This window comes from Neofelis nebulosa, chromosome 17 (assembly GCF_028018385.1).
Source record: "Neofelis nebulosa isolate mNeoNeb1 chromosome 17, mNeoNeb1.pri, whole genome shotgun sequence".
Lineage (NCBI taxonomy): Eukaryota > Metazoa > Chordata > Mammalia > Carnivora > Felidae > Neofelis > Neofelis nebulosa.
Genome location: NC_080798.1, coordinates 48802570 through 48816771, shown reverse-complemented (window position 1 = coordinate 48816771; position 14202 = coordinate 48802570). Strand labels below are relative to the sequence as shown.

General features: G+C 45.5%; 1 protein-coding gene across 8 annotated transcripts in view; it reads right to left on the bottom strand.

Annotated features, from left to right (window-relative positions):
* The window catches only part of HYDIN (HYDIN axonemal central pair apparatus protein), a 439740-nt gene that overhangs the window by 17647 nt on the left and 407891 nt on the right, over positions 1 to 14202 (bottom strand). For 7 of the 8 annotated variants that reach the window (XM_058708213.1, XM_058708220.1, XM_058708216.1 and 4 more), the window contains 8 exons: positions 12340 to 12509; positions 10366 to 10564; positions 8452 to 8610; positions 6315 to 6592; positions 4936 to 5155; positions 3093 to 3305; positions 1700 to 1863; positions 690 to 840 (listed from right to left, as the gene is read on the bottom strand). In XM_058708213.1, coding sequence (XP_058564196.1) covers positions 690 to 840; positions 1700 to 1863; positions 3093 to 3305; positions 4936 to 5155; positions 6315 to 6592; positions 8452 to 8610; positions 10366 to 10564; positions 12340 to 12509 — 1554 coding nt within the window. The remainder of the gene's footprint in view (positions 1 to 689; positions 841 to 1699; positions 1864 to 3092; positions 3306 to 4935; positions 5156 to 6314; positions 6593 to 8451; positions 8611 to 10365; positions 10565 to 12339; positions 12510 to 14202) is intronic. The other variant, XM_058708219.1, reaches the window with a different exon arrangement.

Sequence of the window (14202 nt, the reverse complement as noted above, 5' to 3'; positions counted from 1 at the left end):
CTCCTGTGAGCTACTGACCCATATACACTCCTTTTCTTCAAAGCATGTATCTCATTTTGTAATTATACATTCATAGTACCATTATTTGGTTAATGCCCTTCTCCTTTCACTGGACAGTGCATTTGATGAAAACAGGGACTGCGTCTATTTTTGATCATTGCTGTGTTGCCAGCACTTAGTTTAGAGTGTGGCATATATGCTTATAGGTACTTGCTGAGCTAATGAATGAATGAGGAGAAACAGCTCATGTGTGAACGACCCTGTGGTGTCTTGGAGCAAATGGCTCTGAGTTGAATCCTGGCTCTGACATTACTAGCTATATGTACTAAATGTTCAATACAATGCTGGCCACTATAATCACTCAGGAAAGGGGGCCTTTTCTTATTATTGTGGTCTGGTGGCCCAGTGCCACCACACTGCTGGCCCAGTGTTACTGCTTAAGGATTTTCATGATTCTGTTGCCTTGAAGGCTTGTTGTGGGTCTACATGATGGATGGATGGCCCTGCCATCTGGCTTCATCTTCAAGAGGCTGGGAATCCTAAAAGCTTTGTCAGGTCTCTAACTGGTTAGCCCAGCAGGATAAGGATGGGCTGGCTGTGGGAGGACATCTTCACTCCCTAACACCAGGATTATTAACCTTGGGGCAAACCTCCAGAGTTCCAGGGAAATGTCTTTAACACGTGAATACCTTTGCACTGTAGAGTCCCTCCTTGTGGGAAAAGAAGTTCAGCCTGTAATCTTTCTTGGAGCCAGATAGTACATCAATGTAATCAAGGCCTTTTAAGGTGACGCTTAGATCTGGCCTCTCTGGTTTCACCATTTCCACGATGACCCGGAATCTGGGGGAGCACAGGGACACATGAAGAGAGGATAGAGAAAATGAAACCATTTGCCCAAGGAAAAGAAGGAAAGGTGCTATCTCTACTCTTGATTTTATGATAAGCACGTGGGTCCAGGGTTCTGGTCCTTTGTCTCTAACAATAACAATAACTACCATTTATTGACGACACCTGTGATGTGCCAGCTACTGAGTCAGTGCTCCAAATGTGTTAGAGGCATTTAATCCTCACAGTGTCTGTAGGAGACACATATAATTATCACCCCCATTTTACTAATGAGGAAATAGAGGCCAAGAGAAGGAAACATGTTCAGGTCACATGACTAGTTATTGGTACAACTAGGATTCAAACTTAGGTCTGAGCCCTTATCCACTATGCTAACTGGTGGCCTTCAGTAAGTAAGCTTCTTCTCCCAGGCTTTGGCTCCTTCTCTGTAAAAGAAGGGGACCAGGCTGGTTGTCAATTCCTCTAGCCCTTGTATTCTACTCTACTGCCACTGCAAATAAGATCCAAGGGACATCCTTCTCTGGCCAGTGGCTTAGGTGATAAGACAGAGAACTCAAGAATAACCATCATGATTATCATTTTGATAATAATAATAACATCTAACATTTATTTGAGTACTTATTTTACGTCAGGCACTGTTCTAGGAGACTTAAGTTATCAGTTATTCATAGATAGCAGGGACTGTCTGGAAGCTTAGAGTTCAGACAATGCTTGGTTACATCAGGGAACTTTGCCTCTGATTCTTTTAGCCCCTCAATGTCTCTAGAGGCCCTGACCATGGGAAGGGTCAGGCTAGACAGTAGAAGTCCTCCCTCCATCTCCTCCATCCCAACCCCTAATCCCACTCTCTCACCTCTGGGGCTTATTAAGCCAGTTGGTTATTGGCAGGAGTTCAACATAGGGTGTCTTACATGGTACTTCACGGTAGATACTGGCCACAGCTTTGGGGAGCTCAGAAGTCCCATGCAGCATATACAGCCAGCCAGTCCCATCTGGGAGGGGGAAGAAGAGGGTGCCCTAAGGAGAAGAAGAAACGTGGTCAAAATGGCACAGAAGGTCCTTTATTAGGTACCTCTTAGATGTGGTAGTGACACAGGATTAATAGAGGCCCTTGCATAAGCATAACTCTTGAAATAAGCTTGGTAGTATGTTTTAAGAGTCATAAAAATGTTCATATGTATTTGAACCAGGAACTCTACCCCAGGTAACTTAAGAGTCTCATGCTCTATCGATAGAGCTAGCTGGGTCACCTTTCCCCAGCAAACTTAAAAATCCCTTCGGAGGAAAAAGCTACACACACACACACACACACACACACACGCATTAGAACCATTTATAATAATGATGAAAATCTGGTAGTAATAACTTTAATATTCAACAACTGAGGAGTATTACATAAATTATGGAACTTTCATTCCATGAAATATTAGGCAATCATTAAACATGATTACATCACAAAGACTAGTTAAACAGAAAAATGTTCATGATCTAATGTAAAGTAAAAATAAACTGAGTGCAAAATTAGGTATTCTATGATGGCAACTATGACTGTATCTGAATAAGGACTGGTAGTAAAGATAGGAGAAAACAGTTCTTGGGGTGACTGGCTGATTCAGTCGGTAGAGCATCTGATTCTTGATTGCGGGGTTGTGAGTTCAACCGTACCCTGGGTGTAGAGATTACTTAAAAAGAAAGTAAAGCTTAGAGGCACCTGAGTGGCTTAGTTGGTTAAGTGTCCAACTTTTGATTTTGGCTCAGCTCATGCTCTCATGGTTCGTGAGATTGAGCCCCACGTCCAGCTCTGCACTGACAGGGTGGAGGCTGCTTGCAATTCTGTCTCTCTCTCTGCCCCTCCCCTACTCTCTCTCTTTCAAAATAAATAAATAAACTTAAAAAAAATACAGCTTAGAAGAAAAAATTCTCTTTCTTCAGGGTGGAAGATTATGGCTTCTTTTCTTTTTAAAATTTTGTTACAGTGGCGATGATGCTATTTGTACAATTAAGCTAAATATTAATTACTTGATGCTTAGTCCAGGAGTCCGTTCAGAACTGAGCCCCTTGTTCCAAGAAAATCCCCTGTACATGAAAAAATACAGGCAACAAGGGAAGTTTTGGACTCCATAATCTGCATTATTCCCCATTGTTCCAACATGATTCATGGGATTCTCCTCACCCCTCTTGCATGACTCCTCCCTCCAACCCCACAGGAAAATCAATGGGGGCGGTGGGGGGGAGCCTCAGCCTACCTGATGTTTGCGGTTCTCCAAGTTCATGGTGCGGGGTCTGTAGGTAATCTCATAGGGCTTGTTTTGCTGATGGGGCTCCAGGGTGATGAACTCTGGCCCCTCCCAGTGCTCACCCTCAAAGATGGGGTGCAGGTTCCAGGTCTGGTTGGTGCGGTTTGAAAGCATGATGGTCTGCGTGTGCTTGGAGCGTACCTGGCAGGTGAAATTTACCACCTGGAAGAAAACAGACATCTGAAGTAGGTAGTGAAATTTACAAATGAGGAATTCAAGGAAAGGTTTAGGCTGGCATCCATATGTGGGAGTATAGCAATGTTTTTTTTTTTTAAAGGCCAATAAACTGGATGAGATTATCAAGAAGTTAAGTGTTTTTAGATAAAAGAAGAAATTTAAGAATCAATTCCTGACTGACACACTCCAGTGTTAAAAAAAATCAGAAGAGGAGATGAGAAGGAGCATCTAATAAGGTAGGAGGAAACCCAGGAGAGGGTGGCATCCTAGGGACCATGTGAAGTGTTTGAAGCATCTTCCTTCAAGGGACTTGTTCAAGGTATCAAATACTATCAACAGGTCAACAGTTGAGAACTGACCACTGAATTCAGCAGTGTGGACGGTGTGGCACTGTTGGTAAAAAGAGTCAAATAGATCAGTGGACAAGGACAGCATTCAGCAATAGACACCTGCACATATGTGGTTAAATGAGTTTTGACCAAGGTGCAGAGGCATTTCAGTGGAGAAAGGATAATCTTCAACAAATGGTGCTAGAACAACTGAATATCCACATACAAATGATAAAATAAAATGAATTTTGATCCATAGCTTATGCTACATACAAAAATTAACTCTAAACAGATTAAGATCTAAATGTAAAATTTGTGCCCTGAATATATGAAGAGCTCTCAAAACTCAATAATAAGAAAACAAACATCCCAATTAAACATGGACAGAGAATTCAAACGGATACTTCAACAAAGATGATATATGGATGGCAAACAAATACCTGAAAAGATTCTCAATGTCATCAGTCATTAGGGAACCACAAATTAAAAGCCACAATGAGATACCACCTTATATTTATTAGAATGGCTAAAATTAAAACAACAGGTGGTAACAAGTGTGGGCAAAATGAGATGCAAGTGGAAATATCAGACATTGTTGGTAGAAACACAACCACTTTGGAAAAGAGTTTAGTAGGTTCTTTAAAAAGTAAATATATGCCTGCTTTGTGCCCCAGCCATCTGGGTATTTACCCAAGAAAATGGAAGCATATTTTCTTGCCAAGATTTGTACATACATGTTCATAGCACACTGGGTGATTCCATTTACATAAGATTCTTGAAATAACAAAATTATAGAGATGGAGATCAGGTGTCATTTTTACCATAAGTGATTTTTTACCGTAAGTGGAATGGAGTCTACTGTTAGGTTTCTAGGGACAAGGCTAGCAGAAGGTTAACTCAAGCCCACAACCTGACTCCCAACTTTTTTTTTTTTTTTTATGAGAGAGAAGGGGAAAGTGTTTACCCTTTACTTACAGTGCTCGTAACAAAATTTGATCTAGCCATATATGTCAGGGCAACCTTCCTTGAGAATGTAATGCTTGAGTTGACAGCTGAAGAATGAATAGGAATTAACTAAATGAAGAGGGGAAATGAATATTACAGCAGTGGGGAAGAGGATATGCAAAGGCCCTGTGGTGGGAGGGAGCAGGTCTGAATGTTTGACATTGGCACAGAGGACTGTTTGAACAGAGTCACTTGTTTCTAGAAGGTCCAGCTGAATTCAATTGTGGTGCCTGCTGGGCCCACTCTTGCCATTGGCCCTTCTGTGGGCAGCAGCTACTGACCTCTCTTACTGAAGGTGGTCCCACGCAGACTCCAGATAGGGTGAGTTTCAGAGGATTGCCTCCATGGATGAAGCAGAGCAAGTTTTTATAGAGACTCTCCTTGCCCACCTCAGTGGGATGGTAGGTCACTTCAAAAGAGACCTCCATTCCTGCAGTGATGTAGCCTTCTTCTGGGCTGATGGAAAAATGGGGCTCAAATTTTTTGACATCCCATTTAAACCTTTTCCAAGACAAAAGGAGACAAGAAAGACAGTTTACTAGTATCCTGGGGTGTGCTTAATGCTGCTGAGATCAAGGGACTTTGCCTAGGCTTTTAGCTGAGAGGTTCACCCCTTTGAATACTCCCTGGGATGTGGGCACAGCAAAGGCGGATGGAGTCAAGAGCTAGGTCACTTCTGGGTAAGACAGCTTGGCTGCCTCTCAGACCTGAGCAGGGTGGGAAGTGGCCGCATCTTATCTTATATTCTGCAAGTGACTCGTCGAGGAACATGCACATGAACACGCTAACACATGTGTATCCAAGATCACACAGCCAGGAAGTGCCGGGGCTAGGACTGGAACCCTCCCAAGGCCATGGCTATAAGCACCCCCTGCATTGCCTCTCAGGTCAGATCCAGGAGGGCAGAGGCAATGCCTTCAGGTGAGAGATCCACCTGTTCTTGGGGGCACTCTTAGTCATCCCTCTGTGGGCCATCCCTCTGTGCTTCCAGCCACACCCTCGGGGCACTGTCCACACTGAGGTCTGGGTGAGGGGTGTCTGCACAGTTATGGTGGCATGCCCGAGTCGTGACTGGGCCAGGCACCTGCTAGCCAGAGGGAAGAGCCTGGAGAGGAGAGCAGTCAGAGGTATACTTGTGTTCTAATCCCGTCTTTCTCACCTCTTAGCCATGTGACCTCAGGTAAATCACCTGACCTCCTTGAGCCTCACCTTCATCTGTGAAATGAAGACAATATAGTACTACCTCTCAGGGGTCTGGGGTAATTAAATGGGAGCTTATACATAAGAATGCTTAGCACTGCACTTGCACAGTGTAAGTTCTAGCTGGATGCACGATTTTGGAAAAGTAGTCTCAGTCGTCTCGTCTGTAAAACGGATCAACCATAGAATTGTTTTGGTAATAAGCAAAAGGAACCATGTAAAGGGTGTATAACATGCACCGAACTAATCTTCTCTATTGCATTAATTTTTGTAATCCTGGCAGCCGCAGTCACCCTAGCAGGGCCACGTCCCATCTTGAGGGAGGGGAGGGGCTGTGAAAGGGAGGGGAAAGAAAGAAAAAGTGGCTACACTTGTAAAACAAATATCCAGTCTGAATCCAGGGCAAATCCAGAGTCAAGAGAGCTGTGTTCGGCCCTGGATGGGGATGCCACTCTCCTACCTTGCACCCACATCACCCGTGTTCAACATAAGGATGCGACGCGTGGCTTGTGTCTGATACACGACTGGCCCGAAGGGGAGATGCTCCTGGTCCAGGGAGATCTCCAGGGCCTGGCAACAGCCGCTAAGGAGGAAGAGAGGACGCAGAAGCCCCATGCATTCCATGAACACCTCCTCAGAGAAGGGAGGGATGCGTTTCTTCGGGGCAAAGATGACTTCCAGCTTACAGACCTCTTTGGGCTTCAGAGTGATGTTGTAGGATGGTATTAAGGTGATGACCTGGGCAAAACAGCAATGAGACTCAGCAGCTGAGGGCAGGGGCCATCTGAGGCTTCTATTTCTGGGTCTTGCTGTTAGGGCTGCAATAGCCCAGGGGTCAAATCCCACTCTGCTCTCTCCTGACGGCTGTGTCATCTTTGCTAAGTTACTTAAACTTTCTGTGGCTTAGTCTATGGTGAAGATTCAGATCACCTATATAAATGTGTGGCATGTAATAGCCATTCGATAAATGTTAATTTTTCTCTCCAGCTCCTTGCAAATGACCCCTCCTCTCTGGTGCAGGACATAGTAAGATAAGAGGAAATAGAAAACACTTAGCACTCCTGTGTTTTTCCAAGGAGTGCTCCCTGGGTTCCCTGTACCACACTTCCCACTGTGTTCTTTAAAATGCAGATTCACAGGCCCTGCCCCATTCCAACTGAATTTTGGGAGAGCTTGGAGCTCACATCTTCAAAAGTGCCCTGAGTGACCCGTGTCTTCTAAAGCTTGAGAACTCTTGTTTAAATTCGTATGGTTTTCCCTCCCCCTGCCTCCTTTGTCCTGGTAGAAATCAACCAAAATCAGCTTTCAGGAAGCCGAAGCTCCTTCCGGGCTCATGTTTCCTGGGGTGCAGGGTGCTGTGTGGTCACCAGCAGGTGGACTGTGGCAGCAGTGGGCTGGAAACCACGCAGGGACAGCAGTCTCCGTGAACTCTCCAAACACCACGGTGTTGGTGCCAGTACAGGTAACGCGTCACCTCAAGAGGCAAAGGTGGCTCAGCTCAACGGTCAGGGGCCCTGACCCGGCGGCACTGAGGATTTTGATTTGGATGAAGGAGGAAGCGGAAGCAAGTCTGCCCTCTGTCTTTGGCCAGCACCATGGGCCCAGGGATCAGGTGCCACTGGCTCTCTTGCTCTGGCTAGCTTCCCCAGCCCGTTTCTCTGTATTTGGCAATCCCTGGATGGTCCAGAGCACCCCTGCCTACCCAATCGCACCTAGCTTTCTAAAAGCACAGACCCCAACTCAAGCACACGTAGCTCTGCCTGCCAGCACACCTCTCCCCGACCTGTCTGCCTGGAGACACCTTTCCATCCCACAAACCCAGTACAGACCTCCCACCCTATGAGGCCTCCCACAGCCCCCTGTTGTCCTCTGAGCATCCCCTCCCAATTCACACCCTGCCTCTGCAGTTTCTAGGCTGACCTGGAGTTGTTTCCGTGTCAGTGACCCCCAAAGACTGTGAACTCCATCAGACCAGTCAACATTGTGTTCACCTTGCTACAGATTGAATTGTGTCCCCCACTCCACCGACTGACAATTCATATGTGAGTGGCATTTGGAGCTGAGGCCTTTAGGGGTAATTAGGGGTAGATAAGGTCACGAGAGTGGGATCCTCATAATGGGACTGGTGCCTTTGCAAGAAGAGACACCAGAAGCTTGATCTTGCGGTCTCTCTGCCAGGTGGGTATACAGCAAGAAGGTGGTCGTCTGCAAGTGATTATTTCTGGGTGTGAGATTATGGCAAAAATGTTTTTATGTCTTTCCATATTTTTCAAGCTTCCAACGATGAGGATATATACACTCATTAGAATCCAGATCTACCAAATCCCATCCCTTTCTCTTTCCTTCTGTTGCCCTTTCGAGGTATGCAGCCTCTCTAAGCCTTGGTGTCCTTATCTGTAAAATGAGAATAATAACAGTACTAGCCCTATACCGTTTTTGTGAAGATGCTCAGAGGTAGCACGGGGGAAGCTCTTAGAATGCCCTGGTGCATGGTAGATGCCCGAGAAGTGTGAGCTGTTTGTGTTGCTAGCACAGTCATCTAGTCACCCATGTCACTGGGAAGCATAAGAAGCCCACTGGGAGCCCTGGGCACCAACCTGGGGTTCCTGGAGTTCTGGAATCGAGAACAGGACTGTCTGGCTAAAAGTGAGTGGGGCATGGCTGTTGTTCATGACGGAAACCGTTTTTTTCACAACCTGTCCTGGCAGGACAGCTCCCAACTTTACAATCCTATTGACCGGATCTAGGACTAAAATCTGTGGAACCAGAAAGAGAGGAGAGAGGGAGGGTTCATCAGTTCCTTGAAAAAAACTATTATCATACACCTATCCTGGTGAGGCAATGGTGGTTCCTGTCAGTGTCCTGCCTTCTTCATATGGGATGGGCGTTCACTCACCTGGTAAACACGTGCATACAATAGCCACTAAGCAGCTTACTACGCAACTACATAATCACAACTGGATGAGGAGACATGATGGAAAAGCTCAGGGTCCTGTGAGAACATATTGCAGGGGCTGAGCTGGCTGGGGGTTCTGGGGCCACCTCCCTGGGGAAGGCAGGTCTACCCTAGGAGCTAAAGGAAGGGTGACATCTAGTCTGTTTGAGTCAGGGTGGGCATGGGGTTGGAGGCCACCCGGGGCGGGGGGGGAGGCAACAGCCTGTGGCAAGGCCCTGAGTCAGAGGAGTGGCCCAGGAAAGCCTGTGGCTGGGAGAGAGGGGCACATTGAGAAGACAGTTTGGAGGCGGTCAGGGATTGTGCTGGGAGAAGTGGGAGGCCAGCGAAGCATGGAGTGACCCAATCAAACGTGTGTTTTGTGATTGCTCTGGCTTGCTGATCTGTGGGGTAGGCTGGACAGGGAAAGATGAGGGCCACACAGACAAAATGGTGGAGGCAGAGGTGGAAGAGTAGACACGCTTCCAAGTCCACATCTAAGGCACTGATCAAAATGTTGGCCTGGATAGATCAAGGTCAGGCTGGGCCTCGCCCTCAGGATGGCATGGACACACAACGAGCAGCAGCCACTCAGGCAGTCACTAAACGGCACACCCCCTGCCCCTCAACTTTCTTTATATGCAGCCCGCATGTTTCTATGGTGTCTAAAAAGGTGAGAGTCTCCAACAGCAGCCTGTGCTTCTGGAGGTCAGAGAACACATTTAAGTCCCCTCCAGATTTCCCCCAAAGTACCTAGCACAAAATGGGTGCAAAATTAGTGAGTGACAGAAGGAACAAGTGAACGGATCAGTGATATCAGAAGAGACCCCATCTCTGGCTTGGGTACAGACAACACCAGGTGGCAATGTCTTGTCATTCCTCTAGCTTGATGGGAAGGCTGCCAGGAACACACCCCTCCCACCTTCTCAGTTGCTGAAATGTCCCATGCATTCCTGAGCATCTTGGAAGGCCTTTAGTCTTCTAAAATCTCCTATTAAAATGCAAATATACCAACCAAACAGACACCTTACATGTTTACCAGACAGTGGGGAGAAAGGGATTAGCAGCAGGACTTTCATTAGGAGCACCTACTTAGAAGAAATGCCCTCAATCAAATATAATCCTGGGATCTGCGCCTGGCTCAAGAATATCAATCAATGTGGCATTAAAGAAAGATGTTCCACAATTGAAATGTATGTCTGTGTGTATATCTAAAACGAATTGCTATTCAAAACAGATCTTGTCTATTAAACGTGGAAACAAAACATGCCCTAATGTGAGAGAAGGACATGTTTGGGATTGTGCATCTGACAGTCTCAAACTTTTCCAAGAAAAAGATGTTTCTCCAATGCCTGTGATTACTTGTACCCTATGATATAGTAAAGTTTGGTATTGAATACGGTCTATGGTTCACTCGAGTCAGATTTGACAGGTCATCCTTGGGTGGGACTGGCTGGCCTCTGACAATGCAGCTTGGGGGCAGGACAGGTGGAGAGGGAAGAGTGGGAGGGGCAAAGGTGGCTGGGAGGGCAAAAAGGCATGGCTGCCATGGCTGAGGATCTCCCCAACAGTTTCATACCTTCATCTCGGTGCCTTTCCCTTTGATTTCAATTACTTGTTGTGAGAGCCCATTGATTTCAAAGGGGATGAGTTCTCGATAATTGATACTTTCTCGAGGATAAAAGGTGATTGGAATCTCCAGTGTCTTTCCTGGCTTTATCACATCAACACGGAAGTTCACCTCGAGGTATGCAGTATTGGTGTATAGACAGTCTAAGCTAGAGAAAATCAGGAGGAAGGTGTGTAAGTTAGAAGGCCCACGTATTTCCATTTTGTCTACCAAGTAAGAGGGTCTCCAGTACCAGCCTGTGCTGGAGGTCAAAAAACACATTTAAGACACCCAGAAAGACTGATTCTGTCCCCTTGTCTCTGTGAGCTGCTTTCCTGCCCTGTTGCACTGGAGCTATGGAAGAAGGGACCTCAGCAGTGATCCAGCCCATACTTTCCTGGGCATAATCAAGTTACTTACCCCAAATCACACCCTGAGATTCTGGCAGAACCTGGCCTCAAACACAAAGTCTCATGGTCCTTCGCTCAAGGTTCTTTTCACTCTATTTATCCTCTTTCTTGAAAAGGCCACTCATGGCTTTGTACCCTCTTATAAGGAAGTGTTTCCTAAAGTCACTGGGTGGTGAAGCACAGAGGAGAGGAGTATGTGTTCCCAATTCAGACACAGGAGTTTGGATCCAGACTCTATCCCTAACTAGCCGTGAGAACTTAGAAGAGTTACTTAGCTCATTTGGGCCTCTGTTTCCTTATCTGTAGAACTGGGTTGTTTGGAGCATTAACAACCTCATAAGGTTGTTTTGAGCATTAAATGAAATAGAGTGACTAAGCCAGTCACTACACAGGGCACAGAGGAGACAGTCCATAAAGGTGAGCCATTCTTATTGTCACTAATTGCTCAACCACATGGGATCTTCAAAGATCATGTCTACTCTGGTCAACCTGTGCGTAGGAAGGCCCTAGGGCTCTCCATTACAATACTTTCTTGTCTGTCTTCCAGGTATTTAGAGAAGGAGTCCAGCTAGGCCAATAAAAAGAACTTAATGCCTTCACACAGGACTCAGCTTGAATTAAATCATGCAGGGAAGATTTTTAATTAGCATTTAAAATCACATGACACTCTTGTAACTCACCATTCAGGATAATAGTTATCATCACTGCAACAGTAGCAGTAGCAGCGGATAACCATAACCGAGCATTTGCTATGGTCCAGGCACTATTCTAAGTACTCTCTCTAGAGGAACTAATTTAACCCTCCTAATAGCCTTGTAGGGGAGGAGCTATTATTATCCCCCATCCCAGGAAAGGAGAGGTTAGACCATGTGCCCCAGGTCACACAGCTAGGGAAGAGTTGGGATTTGAACTTAGGCCTGTGCTTTCCAATATGGTAGCCACTAGACACATGTGGCAATTGAAATTCAAATGAATTGAAACTTAAAAAATGAAACATTCAGTCCCTTAGTCGCACCAGGCATATTTTATGTACTTACAGGTTGCCATATTGGATAGCACAGATGTGTAACAGCTCCTTCCTTTAGGAAAGAGCTTTGAGGAAACACAGGTCTCTGGAAATTCCGTTTTGATAGGTCTGGGATAAGGCCCAGAAACCTGGACTGGAACATTCTACATAGGGATGGTGCAGAGAGGCCGGATTTTAATCAAAAGACTTAGGCTCAGTATATATCTGTCATTTATTGCAAAGTAATGGCCTGAGGAAGTCACTTTTTAATTCTCCAAGCCTCGGTTTCCACCTTCATTACATCTGGCATTGCCCTCCTCACTTCAAGATTTTCAGCGGAGCAGCTCCTGGCTACCCAAGTGTCAGTATTAGTGGTAGGGAAAGCAGATGCGGGATTCATGCCCACCTGGGTTTGACTTTTCCCATAATCTTTCTTTTTTCTATTTTGGCAGGACTTCACCTGTGTGGAGGCTGTAGAACCCACAAGGAGGTACAGAATCATCTGGAAGCTCTGGAAAGTCTGCTTACCTCATGGGTGTTTCTTCCTTGTTGGTGACAACCAGCATTTGTTTGTATGGGGGCATGCCAGCTTGGTAGATGAAGCAGGTCCCAAAGTTGTAGCGGGTGAAGGAGAAATGAACGGCTGGGCTCACAGCACAGCCCAAGATGTTGCATGTAAACTTTGGGCCGTGGCTGACCTGCAGGCGGAAATGCAGGTGGAGGGTGATTAGAGAGGTGTAGCAAAGGACTCCTCAGGTCCTCGGGTGAAGGAGGAGAGTGGTCAGTGCTTAAAAAAAAATGGGTCCCAAGACACCATCTGTAGGGGTTCTGATTCATAGGTTAGAAGTCTGTTGGCCTGCAAAGCAAAATGGGACAGTCTGCAGGCCAGCCTCACGCTGCCTCCTACAGCAGTGAGTCAGCCTGAAAGCGGAGCGGAGTGGCAGGGACTGCCAGTTACCACCCCGCACCTGCTTCCCAAGGCTTCCTCATTAACAGGACTCTGAGTAGTTGCCAGGGGGCCTAGGTGAAAATACCCGAGGTCCTATCCTTCCTTGCCCCCAAGGGTGGTCATCGGACACAGTTCTGGTCATCAGGATGTAAACAGAAGAAGACAAGAGGATGTCCTATTTTGAATACAGAGGCAAAGTCTTGCTGGGAAAATTTGTCTGTTTACTTGTTTGTGTTTGCCTTTGGGCTCTTGCCTCGTATTTCCATTCTGAATGCAGACATGGGGTTGCAGGTGGGTTCCTTGTGACCAGGAAAGGACAAGAATGAGGTCAAAGGCCCATATGTCAGGGTGAAAGGGTGGAAAGTTAGAATATGGGTCACCTCTGAATTCTCCATACGATGATACACATGCCTGAGGGGACAGGAACTTACTCTGCTCTTCAAAAACTTTATAATATGAAATTTCTTAAGTTGATAATTAATTTAAAACAAAATATCCACTACTCATTCTAAACATCATTAGAATAAACATAATAGTCATTGGTACAAGATTTCCTAAATGACTTTATAAATTGAAAAACAGTTTCTTATTTAAGGCTTAGGCTTTTAAAGTCTTTGCATTTGGTGACTGATTCCCTGAAAAGGAGTAAAATTGACCACCTTAAACTTTTATGCCAAGTAGAGCAGGAAGGTACTATGATGTGTGATGTTTCTTTTTGCCGTAAGACACAAATGTTCTGAAAAAGACAGTTCTGAAAAGGGATGGCACTTCTCAGGGAAGATGGCTACAAGCCTGCCCCCGAGTTCCAGGCTCAGAGTTTTACAGCTTTGCTTTTTTCTAATTGAAAAAAAAAAAAACTTTTTTAGACTGTGCTATGACTTAATGTCCATCTAAATTATGGAATGGCTAGAAACCGACCTTCATTCCAATTGCTGTACCTCCTGGTTAACTGTCAGTTGCCTTCTTCTTAAGGATATGAATAAAAAGACAATGTCTTTTAACTCTGTTGACTGTTGCTTTTGCTGTGCAGAAGCTTTTGATTTTGAGGTACTTCCACTTGTCTATTTTGTTTTTTGTTGCCTGTGCATTTAGTGTCATATCCATGAAGTCACCGACAAACTGTTGTTATGAACTTCCCCCCGATGTTTTCTTCTAGGAGTTCTATGGTTTCAGGTCTTACATTTGAGTCTTTAACCCATTTTCAGCTGATTTTTCGCCATGGTGTAGAAGGGTTCAATTTCATTCTTTTGCATCTGAATATCCAGTTTTCCCAGCACCATTTGTTGAAGACATTCTCCTTTTCCATTGTGTATACTTGGCACCCTTGTCAAAGATCTGTTGGCTATGTGTGTGTGCATTTATTTCTGGGCTCTGTTCTGTTCCATTGGTCTATGTGTGTGTCTCGATGCTGGTACTGTACTATTTTGATTTTGGTAGCTTTG